At 47.6% G+C, this 20826-nt stretch overlaps 1 protein-coding gene across 1 annotated transcript in view; it reads left to right on the top strand.

The window, feature by feature from the left end:
- Nucleotides 1–20826, top strand: part of DYM (dymeclin) — a 532360-nt gene that overhangs the window by 429079 nt on the left and 82455 nt on the right. Inside the window, exon 15 of the mRNA XM_063958471.1 lies at nt 10472–10585. Within this exon, the coding sequence (XP_063814541.1) occupies nt 10472–10585 (114 nt within the window). The remainder of the gene's footprint in view (nt 1–10471; nt 10586–20826) is intronic.

Genomic DNA, 20826 nt, shown 5'->3' with positions numbered 1-20826 from the left:
TCTATGTGACTAACATCTACCGTCTATCTTACCTGCTACTGCATTGGACTGGTTAACAAAACTGAGTTCCAGTGCCTGGAGGCGGGGCTATAGAGGAGGCATTGCAGTGCATCCTGGGAACAGTCAACGTTTTAGCCTCATGGTGCCTCGGATCAAGATCCAGCTCTACACCCCGATGTATTCCCTGTGGAAACCAGTGTACCTCGCGGAAAGAGATTTAACAATGGTAAGTCTACCATAAATCTCATATATATGTGTGTGTGTGGGTATTGAGACAATTTTATTCAGGCACCGTCTCCAATCTACACACACCCGCCCTTCTCACTGTAAGGTCCGTAGACTATTACAGCAGCAATTCTAACCTTTTTAACCCAAATCTGCTGGTTCCGATGTACTCTTACATGTGGATTGTTTGGTTGTCTCCTGTAAGTGATCTGGCTTTAGGAGAAATGAATTACAAAACAAGATGTGTGTATTCAGTCTTAAGATGAGCATCAGATGTTGGGTCCCCAGTGGTTTAGTGTGAATGAATATTAGAAGGCGACTGAAATGATAAATCACTTTACTTTTATAATGTAAACTATGCAGAGTTACACTGCTGTATGCCCAGCTAGTGCAAGCAGACTACTCACCTTCTAGTCCCCTATGGTATCACCTTGTATTCACATGCTGTAAGACAAGTGGTTTGCATTAGTGTATCCTTGCTGTGCCAGACGCACTGCGTGCATCACTTCTGCAGCGAGCCGCAATTCAGTGCCCCCTGTATCACTGCTGCACCGAGCCACAAGGCAGTGCCCCCTGCATCACTGCTGCACAGAGGCGCAGGGCAGTGCCCCCTGCATCACTGCTGCACCGAGGCGCAGTGCCCCCTGCATCACTGCTGCACCGTGGCGCAGGGCAGTGCCCCCTGCATCACTGCTGCACCGAGGTGCAGGGCAGTGCCCCCCAATCTGTGCTCCAAATTCATAATATGCCTTAAGCAGTGTTCTCTCCAGAATATCACCAAAGCCAGCAGCTGGAAGGAGCACGGACAGGGGGTGGACTGACCCCATTATCACTTTCTTTGTGTATCTGTGTAGTGTCACTGTATAGGAGGACTCAGTGAGTCGGTGTATTGTTACTGTATATGCGCACTCAGTGTCTGTGTAGTGTTACTGTATAGGAGCACTCGGTGTATTTTTACTGTATATGCGCACTCAGTGTCTCAGTGTATTGTTACTGTATATGCGCACTCAGTGTATGTGTAGTGTTACTGTATAGGCGCACTTAGAGTCTCGGTGTATTGTTACTGTATATGCGCATTCAGTGTCTGTAGTGTTACTGTATATGCGCACTCAGTGTCTCGGTGTTTTGTTATTGTATATGCACACTCAGTGTCTGTGTAGTGTTACTGTATATGCACACTCAGTGTTTCTGTGTAGTGTTACTGTATATGCGCACTCAGTGTTTCTGTGTAGTGTTACTGTATATGTGCACTCAGTGTATCTGTGTCTGTGTAGTGTTACTGTATAGGCGCACTCAGTGTTTCTGTGTACTGTTACTGTATAGGCACGCTCAGTGTCTCTGTGTATTGTTACTGTATAGGCGCACTCAGTGTATCTGTGTAGTGTGCTGTATAGGCGCACTCAGTGTATCTGTGTAGTGTTATTGTATAGGTGCACTCAGTGTATCTGTGTAGTGTCACTGTATAGGCGCACTCAGTGTCTCTGTTTAGTATTACTGTATATGCGCACTCAGTGTCTCTGCGTAGTGTTACTGTATATGCGCACTCAGTGTCTCTGTGTAGTGTCACTGTATAGGCGCACTCAGTGTCTCTGTTTAGTATTACTGTATATGCGCACTCAGTGTCTCTGTGTAGTGTTACTGTATAGGCGCATTCAGTGTCTGTGTAGTGTTACTGTATAGGCGCATTCAGTGTATCTGTGTATTGTTACTGTATAGGCGCACTCAGTGTCTCTGTGTGTTGTTACTGTATAGGCGCACTCAGTGTCTCTGTGTAGTGTTACTGTATATGCGCACTCAGTGTCTCTGTGTCTTGTTACTGTATAGGCGCACTCAGTGTATCTGTGTAGTGTACTGTATACGCGCACTCAGTGTCTGTATTGTTACTGTATAGGCGCACTCAGTGTCTCTGTGTAGTGTTACTGTATATGCGCACTAAGTGTCTCTGTGTAGTGTTACTGTATATGCGCACTAAGTGTCTCTGTGTAGTGTTACTGTATATGCGCACTAAGTGTCTCGGTGTAGTGCTACTGTGTAGGCGCACTCAGTGTCTCGGTGTATTACTGTATAGGCGCACTCAGTGTATCTGTGTATTGTTACTGTATAGGCGCACTCAGTGTCTCTGTGTAGTGTTACTGTATAGGCGTACTCAGTGTCTCTGTGTATTGTTACTGTATAGGCACACATGTCCGTGTAGTGTTACTGTATATGCGCACTCAGTGTCTCTGTGTATTGTTACTGTATAGGCACACATGTCCGTGTAGTGTTACTGTATAGGCGCTTTCTGTGTATCTGTGTAGTGTTACTGTATATGCGCACTCAGTGTCTCTGCGTAGTGTTACTGTATATGTGCACTCAGTGTCTCTGTGTAGTGTTACTGTATAGGCGCATTCAGTGTCTGTATTGTTACTGTATAGGCGCACTCAGTGTATCTGTGTAGTGTTATTGTATAGGTGCACTCAGTGTATATGTGTAGTGTCACTGTATATGCGCACTCAGTGTCTGCGTAGTGTTACTGTATATGCGCACTCAGTGTCTCTGTGTAGTGTTACTGTATAGGCGCATTCAATGTCTGTGTAGTGTTACTGTATAGGCACACTCAGTGTCTCTGTGTGTTGTTACTGTATAGGCGCACTCAGTGTCTCTGTGTATTGTTACTGTATAGGCGCACTCAGTGTCTCTGTATAGTGTTACTGTATATGCGCACTCAGTGTCTCTGTGTCTTGTTACTGTATAGGCGCACTCAGTGTATTTGTGTAGTGTACTGTATAGGCGCACTCAGTGTATCTGTGTAGTGTCACTGTATATGCGCACTCAGTGTCTGTGTATTGTTACTGTATAGGTGCACTCAGTGTCTCTGTGTAGTGTTACTGTAATAGGCGCACTCAGTGTCTCGGTGTAGTGTTACTGTGTAGGCGCACTCAGTGTCTCGGTATAGTGTTACTGTGTAGGCGTACTCAGTGTCTCTGTGTATTGTTACTGTATAGGCACACATGTCCGTGTAGTGTTACTGTATAGGCGCTTTCTGTGTATCTGTGTAGTGTTACTGTATATGCGCACTCAGTGTCTGCGTAATGTTACTGTATAGGCGCACTCAGTGTCTCTGTGTATTGTTACTTTATAGGCACACATGTCCGTGTAGTGTTACTGTATAGGCACACATGTCCATGTAGTGTTACTGTATAGGCACACATGTCCGTGTAGTGTTACTGTATAGGCACACATGTCCGTGTAGTGTTACTGTATAGGCACACATGTCCATGTAGTGTTACTGTATAGGCACACATGTCCGTGTAGTGTTACTGTATAGGCACACATGTCCATGTAGTGTTACTGTATAGGCACACATGTCCGTGTAGTGTTACTGTGTAGGCGCTTTCTGTGTATCTGTGTAGTGTTACTGTATAGGCGTACTCAGTGTCTCTGTGTATTGTTACTGTATAGGCACACATGTCCGTGTAGTGTTACTGTATAGGCGCTTTCTGTGTAGTGTTACTGTATATGCGCACTTAGTGTCTGTGTAGTGTTACTGTATATGCGCACTTAGTGTCTGTGTAGTGTTACTGTATATGCGCACTCAGTGTCTGTGTAATGTTACTGTATAGGCACTTTCTGTGTAGTGTTACTGTATATGCGCACTTAGTGTCTGTGTAGTGTTACTGTATATGCGCACTCAGTGTCTGTGTAATGTTACTGTATAGGCACTTTCTGTGTAGTGTTACTGTATATGCGCACTTAGTGTCTGTGTAGTGTTACTGTATATGCGCACTCAGTGTCTGTGTAATGTTACTGTATAGGCACTTTCTGTGTAGTGTTACTGTATATGCGCACTTAGTGTCTGTGTAGTGTTACTGTATATGCGCACTCAGTGTCTGTGTAATGTTACTGTATAGGCACTTTCTGTGTATCTGTGTAGTGTTACTGTATATGCGCACTCATATCCGTGGACTGTTACTGTATAGGCGCTATCTGTGTAGTGTTACTGTATAGGCGCTTTCTGTGTATCTGTAGTGTTACTGTATATGCGCACTCAGTGTCTGTGTAATGTTACTGTATATGCGCACTCATATCCGTGGACTGTTACTGTATAGGCGCTATCTGTGTAGTGTTACTGTATATGCATGGGCTGCTGTGTTACTGTGCTTGCAGCGGGTGGTATTTAGTTTGCCGGCTGTTGGGATCCCGACACCCAGCATACCGACACCTTTTCTCCCTCTTGGGGGTCTATGACCCCCTGGAGGGAGAATACATAACTTGGCATGCGTAGCGAGCCTGGAAGGGGCTCATTTGCGCTCGCCCAGCTGTCTGTATGCCGGCAGTCAGGATTCCGACGCCGGTATGCTGGCCGCAGGGAGCCCGGCCGCCAGCATAACATACTACACCCCTTTCAGCACAGGCTGCTGTGTTACTATGCTGGCAGCACAGGCTGCTGTGTTACTGTGCTTGCAGCATAGACTGCGGTGTTACTGTGCTTGCAGCATAGACTGCGGTGTTACTGTGCTTGCAGCATAGGCTGCGGTGTTACTGTGCTTGCAGCCAGTAGCGGATCTTGCCACGGGCAAGCAGGACTTTTACCCGGGGCGCCGCCTTCCGGAGGGCGCTGGCGCCATCCGGAGGGCGCCGCACCATGGCAAGATCCGCCACTGCTGTGCCCTCCGCTGCCCGCTGTGTCCCCCGTCTGTGCCTCCTGTGAAGGGAACTAGAAGCGTAGCGTCTAGTTTCCCTTCGTGGAGAGTACCTTTGCTGAACGGTGCGCGATGACGTCATTGCGCACCGCACAGCAAAGGTCCTCTCCACGAAGGGAACTAGACGCTACGCGTCTAGTTTCCCTTCGTGGAGAGGACCTTTTGCTGTCCGGTGCGCGATGACGTCATTGCGCACCGCTCAGCATTCAAGCGGCGCTACTAATGTACAGGGGGCGTAACTGACCACGCCCCCTGTATTAAGCCACGCCCCGTTTCCTGCCCGGGGCGCAGAGCGGGCTTGAACCGGCCCTGCTTGCAGCATAGGCTGCGGTGTTACTGTGCTTGCAGCATAGGCTGCGGTGTTACTGTGCTTACAGCATAGGATGCAGTGTTACTGTGCTTGCAGCATAGGCTGCGGTGTTACTGTGCTTGCAGCATAGGCTGCGGTGTTACTGTGCTGGCAGCATAGGCTGCGGTGTTACTGTGCTGGTAGCATAGGCTGTGGTGTTACTGTGCTGGCAGCATAGGCAGCGGTGTTACTGTGCTGGCAGCATAGGCTGTGGTGTTACTGTGCTTGCAGCATAGGCTGCGGTGTTACTGTGCTTGCAGCATAGGCTGCGGTGTTACTGTGCTTGCAGCATAGACTGCGGTGTTACTGTGCTTGCAGCATAGGCTGCGGTGTTACTGTGCTGGCAGCATAGGCTGTGGTGTTACTGTGCTTGCAGCATAGACTGCGGTGTTACTGTGCTTGCAGCATAGGCTGCGGTGTTACTGTGCTTGCAGCATAGGCTGCGGTGTTACTGTGCTGGCAGCATAGGCTGCAGTGTTACTGTGCTTGCAGCATAGGCTGCGGTGTTACTGTGCTTGCAGCATAGGCTGCGGTGTTACTGTGCTTGCAGCATAGGCTGCGGTGTTACTGTGCTTGCAGCATAGGCTGCAGTGTTACTGTGCTTGCAGCATAGACTGCGGTGTTACTGTGCTTACAGCATAGGTTGCGGTGTTACTGTGCTTGCAGCATAGGCTGCGGTGTTACTGTGCTTGCAGCATAGGCTGCGGTGTTACTGTGCTTGCAGCATAGGCTGCGGTGTTACTGTGCTTACAGCATAGGCTGCGGTGTTACTGTGCTTGCAGCATAGGCTGCAGTGTTACTGTGCTTGCAGCATAGGCTGCGGTGTTACTGTGCTTGCAGCATAGGCTGCGGTGTTACTGTGCTTACAGCATAGGCTGCGGTGTTACTGTGCTTGCAGCATAGGCTGCGGTGTTACTGTGCTTGCAGCATAGGCTGCGGTGTTACTGTGCTTACAGCATAGGCTGCGGTGTTACTGTGCTTGCAGCATAGGCTGCGGTGTTACTGTGCTTGCAGCATAGGCTGCGGTGTTACTGTGCTTGCAGCATAGGCTGCGGTGTTACTGTGCTGGCAGCATAGGCTGCAGTGTTACTGTGCTTGCAGCATAGGCTGCGGTGTTACTGTGCTTGCAGCATAGGCTGCGGTGTTACTGTGCTTGCAGCATAGGCTGCGGTGTTACTGTGCTTGCAGCATAGGCTGCGGTGTTACTGTGCTTGCAGCATAGGCTGCGGTGTTACTGTGCTTGCAGCATAGGCTGCGGTGTTACTGTGCTGGCAGCATAGGCTGCGGTGTTACTGTGCTTACAGCATAGGCTGCGGTGTTACTGTGCTTGCAGTATAGGCTGTTGTGTAGAAAGATGAACTTTAGTGCGTTTTTCTTATTTGGTGAGATCTCGGTTTATAAAAGCAAATTCATATATATGTACTTTTCATTCCCATTACTGTATACTCACGTAAGGTCATGTTTTAGCTTTATTATACGGTAGTCCAAGGCGCAGTATGTATACAGAATGAGCTGTACTGGATGTGTATCACAGCACCGTTACGTGACTAGATGAACCACAGTCAGCTAAGATCCAGGCTCGCTCACTTGGTATATTCTCCAGGCATTGATGCCAGGAGAAGAGACGCCAGGTGCCCCGTGGCGCAGACCGCTGTAGGTGAGTTGGGATAACACTCAGTGATGCTAGCATTATGCTGTGTACAGAGAACGCTGCATGCTGCATTTTTTGCCTGTCAATCATAAAATAATTTAATTAATATGCAGGATTACAGAAAAATGAATTTTAAGCACAAGAAAAAGGCTTGTAAAGAAGAACGTAATATAGTGTGTGTGTAAGTGGATTAGATGTGCCTGCGCCCACTGGGTATGTAAAGACAGGAAACCAGTGGGTTACATGACCGTGATGGTATTCCTTTTACTATATTGGGATTGAATGAAGCAGTATTACTCTGGTTTGTGTGTTTGCTGTCACGCCAAATGAGTACAGACAGGCGTATGAAGTGCCCTCTCCTGCCAGCCTCTGTGGCTGTCTGAGGTCTACTCCTCACACTAATCTACCATGTATCTGCAGGTCCATCTGACAGGCGAGCAGGAAAACAAACACAGTTTAGGATGGTCCCTGTACTGTATGTAATGTGGCGTTGTGTTCTGGCCTCTCTGATCCTTTTCCTCTCCTTGTTTTTTACTTTTGAAGGAAAATAATACTTAGTCTTTTCCATTTTTTTATGGAACGTTAAATGGTGCATATAGTATTGTTGGTGCGGCACATTTTAGGGAATTCTGACCCCGATCTCAGTAGAGACTGGTATGAGTCAGTGCACAGGCATTGCACCTGTGTGGCTGGCTAGGTACTGGTATTGCACCTGAGAGTCTGGCCCTATACAGGCATTGCACCTGTGCGGCTGGCTGGGCACTGGCATTGCACTAGAGAGCCTGGCTCTATACTGACATTGCACCCAAGAGCCTGGCTCTCTACTGGCATTGGATCCTGAGAGCCTGGCTCTAGACTGGCACTGCACCTGAGAGCCTGGCTCTAGACTGGCACTGCACCTGAGAGCCTGGCTCTAGACTGGCACTGCACCTGAGAGCCTGGCTCTAGACTGGCACTGCACCTGAGAGCCTGGCTCTAGACTGGCACTGCACCTGAGAGCCTGGCTTTAGACTGGCACTGCACCCAGGAGCCTGGCTCTGTACTGGCATTGCACCCAGGAGCCTGGCTCTGTACTGGCATTGCACCTGAGAGCCTGGCTCTAGACTGGCACTGCACCTGAGAGCCTGGCTCTAGACTGGCACTGCACCCAAGAGCCTGGCTCTCTACTGGCATTGGATCCTGAGAGCCTGGCTCTAGACTGGCACTGCACCTGAGAGCCTGGCTCTAGACTGGCACTGCACCTGAGAGCCTGGCTCTAGACTGGCACTGCACCTGAGAGCCTGGCTCTAGACTGGCACTGCACCTGAGAGCCTGGCTCTAGACTGGCACTGCACCCAGGAGCCTGGCTCTGTACTGGCATTGCACCCGGGAGCATGGCTCTGTACTGGCATTGCACCCGAGAGCCTGGCTCTAGACTGGCACTGCACCTGAGAGCCTGGCTCTAGACTGGCACTGCACCTGAGAGCCTGGCTCTAGACTGGCACTGCACCTGAGAGCCTGGCTCTAGACTGGCACTGTACCTGAGAGCCTGGCTCTAGACTGGCACTGCACCTGAGAGCCTGGCTCTAGACTGGCACTGCACCTGAGAGCCTGGCTCTAGACTGGCACTGCACCTGAGAGCCTGGCACTGCACCCAGGAGCCTGGCTCTGTACTGGCATTGCACCCGAGAGCCTGGCTCTAGACTGGCATTGCACCCGAGAGCCTGTTTGGGACTGATACCCGCCTAGTGAAAGCTTTGCTGAGCACTGGCATTGCCTCCAGTGAGAGCTTCTCTGGGTACTGCACTCAAACTAATTTAGCCACTGGCATTGCACCTAGTGATAGAATGACTTGGTACTAGCATCACAACTCAGTCAGGATGTTGGCATTGCACACAGTCTACTGGGAACTGGCATCTAATTAGAGGCTGGCTTGGCCTAAGTGGCAGAATAACATTATATGAATGCCTCACAGCCCTGGAGTCATGGGTTCCAGTCCAGCCATTGCAGTATCTCCATGGTGCTACGTTTGTAGCCCACACAGTCCATTAAGTTGCTGATAAGTTAATTAATGTTCTTCTGACAAAAATAGACCCTAGTGTGTGACATGTGTGGTAAGGAATTTAGACTGTAAGCTCCAATGGTGCAGGGACTGATGTGAATGATTACATAGAAATACCATTCAAGATGGCTGCCACACCCCCTAATATTGCAGTACTCTGAGGTAATTATTATTAAATATTTTTCATATTTACAGACGTTGATGTTTAACAAGGGATGCATCGCTGGCTGGTGAGGCGCACCGCATAATACATGGCGCAATTTCCCCATAATGCCCTGCGCTGCTCCGTTTGATGAGAACATAAATGTGCTCAATCCTTATGATCTCTCTCCCATGATTTCTCATCGGTGTGTGAGGTTTGCAGCCATCTGCATTACCTCACAGCACAATCCAGCCACACAACGCCAAGGAACGAGCTGGTAATGTGAGTCACCAATGATGAAAGGGGACCCGAAGCGTTACCAGCGTGAACTGTCCAACTAGTGCATTATTACAGATCAGTGAGTGATACGGAGTGCTGCAGTAATACAGTGTGCCCAGCTAGGAAATGAAGTTTTGCGCACGCTGTACATTGTCACCATGCCAGAGTAGGGAAACGCATCACAAATAATGACCACATCCATATTTTACTGTTTGTGTATAATTCAGTTGGTCCTGAGCCTCCTGCAGTGCAGAAAATAGGTTCAAACGTTCTTTATTTAGCAGAAAACCACAGCAGACAGATGAATCTGGGAAATGCTTCAGCCCCCTTTCATGTAGAGTTTGGTAGAAACCACGGGTGAGGATGTTGCTACAGAATGGCAGTGGTGGTGGTGGCAGAGGAAACCCAGCCCGTCTGGCCTGCCTCTGCTTTGAAATGTTACACGCTGCTCCTGGCTGAGTGCAGGAGGGCTGTTGACTCTGCAGATCAAGCCGAGAGCTGGTACAAGGTGCCGCGTGACGAGTCGTTCCCTGAACCTAACCCGTACTGGGCGCACTTTCCTAAGTGCTCCTTGTACCTGTCTGGCTGGCGCAGCCTGCAGCTTGTCACAGCTCTTATTATATTGTTTTATTTATTCTCCAGCACAAAACAGACATTTCTGTTACCAGAAACAGCGAGCGCAGCGTTCCGTGAGCGGCTGCGGGATATCACGTTAAAGCACATTCTAGCATTCTTCATTGACATGTCTTCTACATAGAAATAAAGTGTATGCCCATGCCATTTCCTGTGTCCTCGTTTATCAGATGTGTGTATGGATATATCTGCCCTGTCTGTTTCTGCTGAGCTGGTACCTGTCCCCTCTGCCAGCCCTGGCACAGTGATGAGGGGAGCAGGCACCACCCAGAAGTGTTTACAGTGGGGCACATATATTAAGCCTACTCGGTGGGCAAACGCTGGAGAAGCCATCATTCCAGAGCAAACCGCCCCGTTGTGAGTTATGTATTGATTATGCAGATAAGTTAAAGAGTTTGATTATAATTTACACACACCGTCAGCCACTGTCTTGGTTCTCCAACTCAGTCTCATCTGATTTCTGTTCTAGGTCATCTGCTACTTCAGCTCTCGTCTGGAGCAGGCCGGAGCCGATCTCTCCGTAGAACGGGTCCTGGAAGTCATCAAACAAGGAGCTGTTGCACTACCCAAAGACAGGCTCAGGGTAAGTGTGGGCTGACCTACTGCCGGCCAGTATGCCAGGCTTCCCTCCATTCCCACTGGCTCTAACATACGGTAGTTTGACGCCAAGTCCAGAAAGCTGCAGTCGCATACATCACATGCATTGTGTAGGGCTGAGCATGTGCTAGTTCATTTACTCCACCACGGCGTTGAGGAATCCATACTACAAGCTCAAGTAGAAACTCATGCTGCCATTTGTGTTTCCTGCCATCACCAGTGTTCCCGGTTGCTACACATAGCTATCAGCGCCTGTGGCTTGAAACCTAAAGGAGCTTAAGAGTTGGGGAGGTTCTGTTTTTAGGTTCGGGTATACAGTACTTTAACATTGTACTAATAGTCTGCACACCACATGTATCTTAACAAGCGTCTCCAGAGGTGTCCTCACATACCTCTCCTGTTTGCGCCATGCGACGAGAGACACATGGTGCGACGTAGACGTTCCGCTACAGTAGCAATTCCTGGAATTTTTTACTTTTTCCAGATTTAGCGGTTTACTTGCATCGTAGCCACATACTAAGTCACTTACAGTGTGCCAGGCATAAAGCCACAGGTTAGGCCTAACTCAGGTTAGAGTCTGAGTCCCACACAGCAGCTGCATGCACTGCCACCCCTGCATTGTACTCATCATTGATGCAAATACGGCCCATATTTTGTGAAAGAGCCACTGGCGGGACACATGGGGCCTGATTCAATTCCCAACACTAGTGCGGCACATGCCGTCAATGACCAAACTTCATGTGCAGTACTGGTGTGCGACGCCAGACGCAGATCGTCAGTGATTTGACAGTCTGATGCCGTGACCCCATGGGGTCACACAGCCAGCCGGTGGTGTCGCACATGATCTGACACAGCACGCATGAGTAATGCAGCAGGAGCTGTGGCGCCCCCTGCTGCATTACCGTTGATAATGTCAATTATTACCATTAAACATAAAGCTATACACTATTACAGACTGAGTACGCTATTTGCGTACTGAGTACCGTAGGGGTACGCACTTAGCGTAACAGACGCTAGGCCGTAGGCGCAGCGCACGATCGACACGTACGCTCACGGATTCACGCTCCGTATCAAGCACGCTATAGGCGTACCGAGTACCGTACTGCTATCCTATTGGCGTAGCGGACACTGCGCCGTGAGAGTGAGACACGAGCGGCGCAGACGCTCACAGAATGATACGCAGTAAACCTTATTAATAAAACACAGTAAGAATATTCTGATTCTCTAAACCTTAGTAGTCAGATACTACAATGGTGTAACGCTTAAAAACCTTAACAATGTGTATGCTGTTTGAGCGATTGAGACGCTAAGAAAAGCCCTTTGCAGTAAACAGTGAAAACACAAGACCTGGTTTGGATTTAAAAACCACAGCAGCTCTAACACCGCCGTGGATGGTTTAGAGAAAAAGGGAAACACAATACAAGTTATACACTACAAACTAACATAGAAATCTAAACAGAATAACAGAACATAATGTGAACAATGGCGAACAATTGCAAACAAGAGCGATCAAATGAGAACATAAATGGCGAACAAAATGGCTACAGAGAATAATACATACGTGGGGATGATTCGCATGCGCGACCTGGATCCAGTCCTCAGCATTCAGGGAGAAAGCCTTCAGAGAGAGTGAGTGTCTGGCCAGGCAATGGTGGTCTTTATATAGCACAACATACATTCACAATACAATGGTACCTTGTAATCTCATTGTTCATTGGACACAGGAATGTGTCTCTACATTATAGCAAAGGTCATAGGTGGATTTGAAAAGGTGGGCTGTGTCTTTCCCCAACTGCTCAGGTGGGAGGTATCCTCAGGATTCCCGCCGCATGTGTAATTTACAGCAAATACAGTTAATGTTCATAAACTACATTTGTACATAACTATACGCAGGAGCGAACGATCCTTTTCTAACTAACACCGAAATGTTACCCTTAAAATATCCTACAGCTGGATACTAGACACCACCTTTCAACCTTTATCTGACCCTTCCTATCATGCAAAGAGGAATCCCTCTGTCCAGGAACAGTTTAAACTAAACATACTTGCTGACATTGTCTAGGGGAATATTTACTACAAAACACACTATATGGGTTAAATATGCTACAATCGAGTCGCACGCTAGACGCTTACAAACTCTACCGTAAATGGCCATACCACGCGCGTGATCGCCGGAGCGATCTTTACGCAAATTGCGGATATGTGCACGCACGGCAGAGTGTGCGAACGCGCAGCGGGCATGTGCATGAGGGTTTAGTACAAGGCATATGCATCGTGATATTTTTCGACTTTGACACCGTATTAGTGCTGTCACTGCTGCTTCCGTGTAAGCAGCAGCGATAGCTCCTCCCTCCACATCTCAATCAGGCCAAATGTTGCAGCTTGGTGACATAGTCTGCTGCTCGCAATACAGGGCTATATGGGGCGATTTGAGGATAGGTGTTTGAGTCCACATCTGATAACAAAAAAATACAAGTTCCCACATGATACACAGTATAGTACCAATAGTATCCAGGGAACAATAGCTCGTACTTTACTACGCAGTAAATGTAAATCATGTGAAGTCTCACATAGGACAATGTGCACACTTTACTACTGTATGGTTTTATCGGCATAGTTTTATTTCCCATCTGCATCTGTCTACAAGGTTATATACAATAGTCTGATAATGTACAGGATTGTCCGTTATGAAGAGGCAGTAGGTATTTATGTGTGTATTTTCCATCCTATGACAGGAGGACCCCTGACCACCGTTACCCCCTTCCCCAATATTACATTGTGCCTCAGATAATGTCACACAGAGTGGGGCACCGATAGTAACTGAGATCTCAAGTTATCAGCGACAACTGCGGATACTTCTGTCTTGTACCTACGTGCTCCAGCTTGTTTAATGGGGAGCGTTTAAGAGGCCACTCTGGTATTTGTGAAGGCAAGTCTTTGTTCTTAATGGAAGCGGCACATAAATCCAGCTTTACTGGACAGTGCAGCAACAAGAATAGCATCCAGCAGTCATACGTGATGTCACACTTGTCGCTGGTTACCAGCGGTACACACCCGCCCTGACATATTATATCCGAGCCCCATCGTCACAATCCCCAAGATATCTCCGTATGCTATGCAAATATTCCAAACTACGGGAAAATCCAAAAGCCTTCTGGTCCCAAGCGTTTCCAATATGGGAGACTCGGGTCCTAATTCAGAGCAGATTGTAGATGTGCTAAAATTAGCCCATCTATGATCTAAGATCAGAATCTCTAACATGCGGGAACACCCAACACAGGGCTAGTCCGCCCCGTATGTTTTGGGTTGCAACGGCTGCGTGTGACATTACGCAGCCTCTGCGGTCCGCCCCAGATACACCTGCGTTGTCCGGACCGCGCTCCCTCAACGGCGTTGAAACGCCGCTGGTACCTCCCCTCCCGTGACCGCCACTGCCTGTCAATCCGGCAGAGGCGATCGCAGCAGTGAGATGCTTTCGCATCTCATTGTGTGCGCACGCGCAGTGCGGCCACTGCGCTTGTGCACTACACAAAGGGTTTCAGGCTGCGATCGCTGCTGTTGCGGTGATTGGGTCTGTATTAGGCCCTCAGCCCGTATTACCCCTTGACGCCCCCTCTAATGCCCCTTGGCTAGTGCAGGTAAGAAACCTTTGGCACATTTATTCCCGTGCCTCCTCTCACGTTCTCTGCGACACTTGTAAATCTCGTTTTACCTTTATTTTACCATGTTAGTGCTTATAATGTCCTTCCCCAAATCACTGCTATATGTGTTATACAGCTCTGAGATGAGGTGTGAATGGCCAGCAAAGTGCTGCTACTCTCCCACCCCCTCCTGACTGTCACCTGTTTCTGTGTTTTCCTATATTTAGTTGTCTCTATTCCACGTACTATATATAGTTTTTGTATAGCCCTTACGAAATAGCCTCAATTGTTACCACTTCTTCACGCTACAGCTAATTGTGTGGGTGTAGTGTGTCCGCAGTGGCCACAAGCCTTGCTTAATCACACTGTATACCCAGAATCACTACAAAGGGTGCAGACCTATTACCAGCTTAATATTCCCAGGTTCTGATCTGCTTCAGGTAAATTACCGCAGTGTCCGTCACCTCTCAGTAGGAATGCAGGGTTCAGCCATTTTGCTGGATGTAGCAATCTTACCTCACAAGAATGCTTCCTGTTAGTGGTACTGGGAATTACTGATGACATTGAGACACGAGGCATCATAGTGATATCACTATTTCCTAGTGAACCGACAGGCTGCTTCTCATTCATGAGGATGTCACTAATGCCTAGTAAATGCACAGGAAGCATCCTCATAAATATAGGATTAGCCCACAGCGTATAGACAAACACAGAAGCGGCCATTTACTAACATTCCATTAAGGTGCAAAACTTCCGCAACCTCAGAAGTCCCGACCCCTGTAGACATGGCACGCACCAGTTGTCGTGGCGTGTCGTCGTGGTAACTATACCCGGGAACACTGTTGGGAGTTATGATAATACAGAGAAAAATATTCATCAGATTTGTTATTTGTGTAGATTCTATAGGAGCGTAAAATAACCGTAGTTACGCGGTGCGACCTTTTACCCTTTACAGTATAACCAATGACAGCGTGCGCCGAGAATTGCATACAGAGAAGTGGTGCTGTGCAAACGCCCTATATTAGAGGGCAGGTACAGTTTCCCGGGATTCTCTATGAATAAAGACGTTGCTGTTATTTGAGAACCATTATGGATATTTTAATGAGCTGCCAAATAAAGGCCCGGCCAGTGGAGATGTGGAAGCCAGGCCGCTGGGTCCCAGGGTCTGTGCTGCTATCTGCAGCTGGGAGGACATGAAGTGTGAGAGACGCAGGGCCGCAGGGTCTGGAGTCTTATCTGAGCCTTTTGAAGAGCAGTCAGGAGATAGCGCTGTGAGAACGGAGAACACTTCCCCAGACGCCAGCTATATCAGTTGGGAGCTGATGGTTTCTGTTTTGTTTAATAAATATATTTAGGGTGGAAATATACATTTCATTAAGGGGAACGTTCAACCAGATATGTGGACTTTGAGCGATAGCGGCTCTTTCTGTCATTTTGGATTGATTTCATTTTTATTTTCTGTTACTAGACGGGATTGATTGGGGCCACATGTTGAATCAGTTGTTCACCTTCAGATCAGGTTGCGTGATCTCCAGCTACTTCTACCTCCTCAGGGTTGTCTTCCTGCCTTCCTTCTGTGCATTGCAGGCCAGGCTTCATGCGTAGTGGATGGCATCGCTCTGCCCTCTGCATTGAGAGTATAGTGTCTTTATGTCCTTTACCTGGGCAGCAGAATAAATAGTGATAATGCCCCCTCTTACTGTGTCTGAGGCTGACCCGGTGATGGATGATGGGCCCTTTTTTGACGTGGAGGCCTGGAGCTGTAGTCCCACCCGTCCCATTGTTATCTGGTCCTGCACAGAGCAACAGTGTTATTTTCCAGTCAGCGAGATCACTTTGGTTCATATGGGGACCTGTAGTGTCCTCGCCAGATGACAGAGCTCCCGGGACAATAGCACTAAAATGCCCAATAACAATATGTGGTGATTATCTTTTGGCCACTTAAGTGGCTCAAGGTGGGATGTACTGACACAAAAATGTGGTCAAACCTGCAGTTTTCGGAGGTTTGACCACAATTCCTGTATGTGTCAAACCCCAGAAAGCGAAACATTTCGGAGCTTATACCCAAGATGGGCTTCTTTACTCATAAATCCCCGAGAGGAATCCGATAGGCTCCCTCCCAGTGTTCTCCCCACCTCGTCATTAACCTGAAAGTCCTCACACCGCAAAGGACCACTGTTATCGGGAAGTCCTCACACCGCAAAGCACTGCTGTTATCGAGAAGTCCTCACACCTTAAAGGACCACTCTTATCGGGAAGTCCTCACACTTCAAAGGACCACTCTTATCGGGAAGTCCTTACATTTCAAAGGACCGCTCTTATTGGAAAGTCCTCACACTTCAAAGGACCGCTCTTATCAGAAAGTCCTCATACTTCAAAGGACCGCTCTTATCGGGAAGTCCTCACACTGCAAAGGACCGCTTTTATTGGGAAGTCCTCACACCGCAAAGGGACTGCTTTTATTGGGAAGTCCTCACACCTCAAAGGACCGCTTTTATCGGGAAGTCATCACACAGCAAAGGACCGCTTTTATCGGGATGTCCTCACACCTCAAAGGACCGCTTTTATCGGGAAGTCCTCACACCTCAAAGGACCGCTTTTATCGGGAAGTCCTCACACCTCAAAAGACCACTTTTATCGGGAAGTCCTCACACCTCAAAGGACCGCTTTTATCGGGAAGTCCTCACACCTCAAAGGACCGCTTTTATCGGGAAGTCCTCACACCTCAAAGGACCGCTTTTATCGGGAAGTCCTCACACCTCAAAGGACCGCTTTTATCGGGAAGTCCTCACACAGCAAAGGACCGCTTTTATCGGGAAGTCCTCACACCTCAAAGGACCGCTTTTATTGGGAAGTCCTCACACAGCAAAGGACCGCTTTTATCGGGAAGTCCTCACACCTCAAAGGACTGCTTTTATTTTGAAGTCCTCACACCTCAAAGGACCGCTTTTATCGGGAAGTCCTCACACAGCAAAGGACCGCTTTTATCGGGAAGTCCTCACACCTCAAAGGACCGCTTTTATCGGGAAGTCCTCACATCTCAAAGGACCATTTTTATCTGGAAGTCCTCACACCTCAAAGGACCGCTTTTATCGGGAAGTCCTCACACCTCAAAGGACCGCTTTTATTGGGAAGTCCTCACACCTCAAAGGACCGCTTTTATCGGGAAGTCCTCACACCTCAAAGGACCGCTTTTATCAGGAAGTCCTCACACAGCAAAGGACCACTTTTATATTGAAGGGAACCCGGTCGCGATACCGGCAGTCAAAATTCCAACACTGGAATCTCGACACTACTCAGAATGCCGGCGCCGGGATCCCAACATGCATCACTATCCCTGCGCTGGGATCCCGGCTTTAGGTTTAGGCTGCGGAGAGGGGGGGGGTTGGGGATCTGGTTAGGCTGCGGGTAAGGAGGGTTAGGGGGGTTGGGTATTAGGGCTAGTCTACTTACCACCTTGGTGTCAGGAGAGCTGTACTTTGCATAAATATTCAGACTTCTACGTGCACACGGCATTAATAATGTATAGAAATGATCACATTGCCTTGCTGTGTCTATGAGCGTGTAAACTGGAGAGCAGATGGAGAAGGAACATACTGTGAGATGTCTTATTGTGAACACGATGCAGGTATGTCTGGGACAGACTGTTAGTGCAGTGCCCGTGTGTCGGAGAATTACAGACAGGAAGTTACTCCTCCGCAGAGCAGGTGCTGGCTGATTGGATAAATTGTGAGACAATCCCCTGTGTAAATGTAACAGAATTCTATTATTCTGTCTCCCTATTGGTTGTAGCTCTGCTTTTGTTTGTGTTCAGAGTTCCTACTTGCTACATTTATGTTCTAGTAATATAAATAGTAACATCGGGCCGTTTTCCTGCCACGTGTCACCTGCCGAGCCTGTTACGGTCACTCACGTCACCCGCCAGTCTCTGTGTAATAGCCTTACCACCCGTGTGTGCCCTTTCTGAGCTGCAACATTCACAAATCAATATATTGTTGCATGTGAAAACAATGACTAGAAATCAGTCACCTAGCACTTTAGTCTTTTAAACTTGTGACCGCAACATATATTGATTTAATCCCCTTGTTGTGAAATCTTTATCTCCTCGAGTACAAATGACAGACGCCTCTTCTCTAACGAGCGACTGCTGACTGTTGCCCAATCGCTGCTCGCTGACACAAGTCACCATTGGCAAACGCTACTACTGTTTATGCTCTGTGTAGCCCTGCAACTTGGGCAGCCTTTGGCTCTCTGTAACTGCTGTACCGCTGCCAGGGCATGATAGGACTTGTAGTTCACGTGGCACAGTAAGTTCATCATAGCCCGCTCGGGACATCTCTGCCAGCTGTGTGCAGACTGGGACACTGGCACCGTGGGTAGAGGAACTGGCGGCTGTAGACAGAAGTGAGTGAGCCCTCAGCACTCAGCTGTGGTTTTAGAGGTGGACAGTAAGAAAAAAATCAACCCAGGTATCGGGGCACAGTGCGAATCCATCTTAACTTATGTAAGAGCTATTAATAGTATAATTATATTTATAATATTCAGGAGCTTGTTATATTTTAGATAAGATTGTGGTGGAGCCGAACCCCCTTCTTGTTCTCAGATCTAGATCAAATGCATATATAATGTCAAACCTATCAACGTATGGAAGCTTATATGTTAGTGAATGGTATTCGGATATCTTTTATATAAGGTAACTGAGTTAAGAGGAATTTTTATTGTAATTATTTCCAGTTATTTTAACTCTTAATTGACACAAATTTCGATTGGTCACAATTCTCGGCCGGATTCCCTTTTGGTTCTGCACTTGATCCTGCTGGAAAGAATTTCATCTGGTTCTGCTGCCAAATTGATATTTTCCTGCCTGTAATTGATCTTTGCGGTGACTGTAAATGATTGTCACGGCACATCATTGCCTGGAGACCCTTACAATGGAGCTGACAGATATTCTTTATATAGCAGAACGACTCTCCAAGACCTAGACGCGAGAGTGACAAAATTCTATCACATCTGGATCTTGAAGTAGATAGCAAGATCTAGGGAACTGATAGTATTCGGATGGTTTGGGGTGGGAGCACTGAGGAGAGATTTAAAAAAGGTGTTTGTGGTTAGAAGCCTGAGCACATGTTAGAACTTTAATGCCCAGATTTATCAAGCCTTGGAGAGTGATAAATTACACGGTGACAAACTACCAACCAATCGGCTCCTAACTGTTGTTTTTCAAACACAGCCTGTAACATGGCTGTTAGAAGCTGATTGGCTGGTACTTTTGCAATTTATCACTCTCCAAAGCTTGATAAATCGGGGCATTAGTATGTCTGTTTGGTTGTGTCTAAAGCATTTCAACAGGAGTGATAAATAGCTGTAAGTGTGAAGAAGGTCAATAGAAGTATGAGCTTTTTGCCAATGACATTCTATTATGCGGGGTTTCAGCTTTTGTGCCGTGGTTGACATTGAGGTAGATGAAGAAGGTAGCTGAGACTCACCATCAAAGCTTGTTGCTAGAGTTTGGCTAGAAGGTGACACCAGCATTGTCATGAGAGAAGAAGGTGGGGATTTGGTAGAGAAGGCTGTGGCAGAGAGGTGGACAGTTGTAGACCATTAATATGAGATCTTTGGGAAGATCAGGAGGCCTGGTAGAGTGATCACAGCAGAGGTGAAAGTAATCGTGGAGAGCTTAAGACGATCTGAGGTAATGGTTTGCTAGAGTTCTGACACTGATCATAGTCTAAACAATACACTATCAAGGCAGTGGCCATCACAATAAATAGAAGAGTGAGTCCACTAGGAGAGGCAGAAAGTGGAGGTTAGAGGCGATAGTCTTGGATGCGCAAGTAGAATGTGTATGGTCTTTGGGGTGTTGCGATACCCATGGTGACGACAGGGATTTCAGAGGACAAGAAATGAGGGAGCCAGGCAGAGAATTGTTCATGGAATTGTTGGTGTGTTACAGGCGGACGATAGATCACAGCAACTCGCAGAGAGAACGGGGTGATACTACAGATAACATTTACTCCATAAGATGTGAGTGCTAGGACCTTCCGTAATATGTCACCAGCTAGTACAGTTGAAACGATTGCAGATGTATGCATGTCTCTTGAGTGGAAGCCATTGGGGTTTATGGTAATAGTTTTGTTTTTCTATTATGTACTATTATATTATATACCCGTTTCTCATAGTCCATTTTCACAGCAGGCTATGAGCACGACGATTGCATATTGTGTATTGTAATTTCTTTTGCAGAGCATTGCATCAGTGTTGATCGTTGCAGGGTCTGCTGCAGCTCCTGAATAAGCCACCAATGTTTAATACACCCACGAGGGTTCCGTCCAACTCCTATACATACCTTTGCTTCCTGCTAGTCATCTTCATCTGCAAACTTGAACCAGCCTATTCTTGGGGCAAAAGATACACCTGGAAACATGTAACTGTGTGGCCATGTCGAACAGACAGCGGATCGTTCAGCTCTGCATCAGCTTCTATATATTCATCTTTATTCTCAGGGGTTGGTTCCGATATGTTGACATTAATAATGTTGACACGAGAATATCAACATTGACCATGTCAGTATGCATTATGTAGGCAG

Source organism: Pseudophryne corroboree, chromosome 1, assembly GCF_028390025.1.
Source record: "Pseudophryne corroboree isolate aPseCor3 chromosome 1, aPseCor3.hap2, whole genome shotgun sequence".
NCBI classification, from domain to species: domain Eukaryota; kingdom Metazoa; phylum Chordata; class Amphibia; order Anura; family Myobatrachidae; genus Pseudophryne; species Pseudophryne corroboree.
The sequence above is the reverse complement of the archived record's forward strand: the minus strand, read 5'-3'. Positions and strand labels throughout refer to the sequence as shown.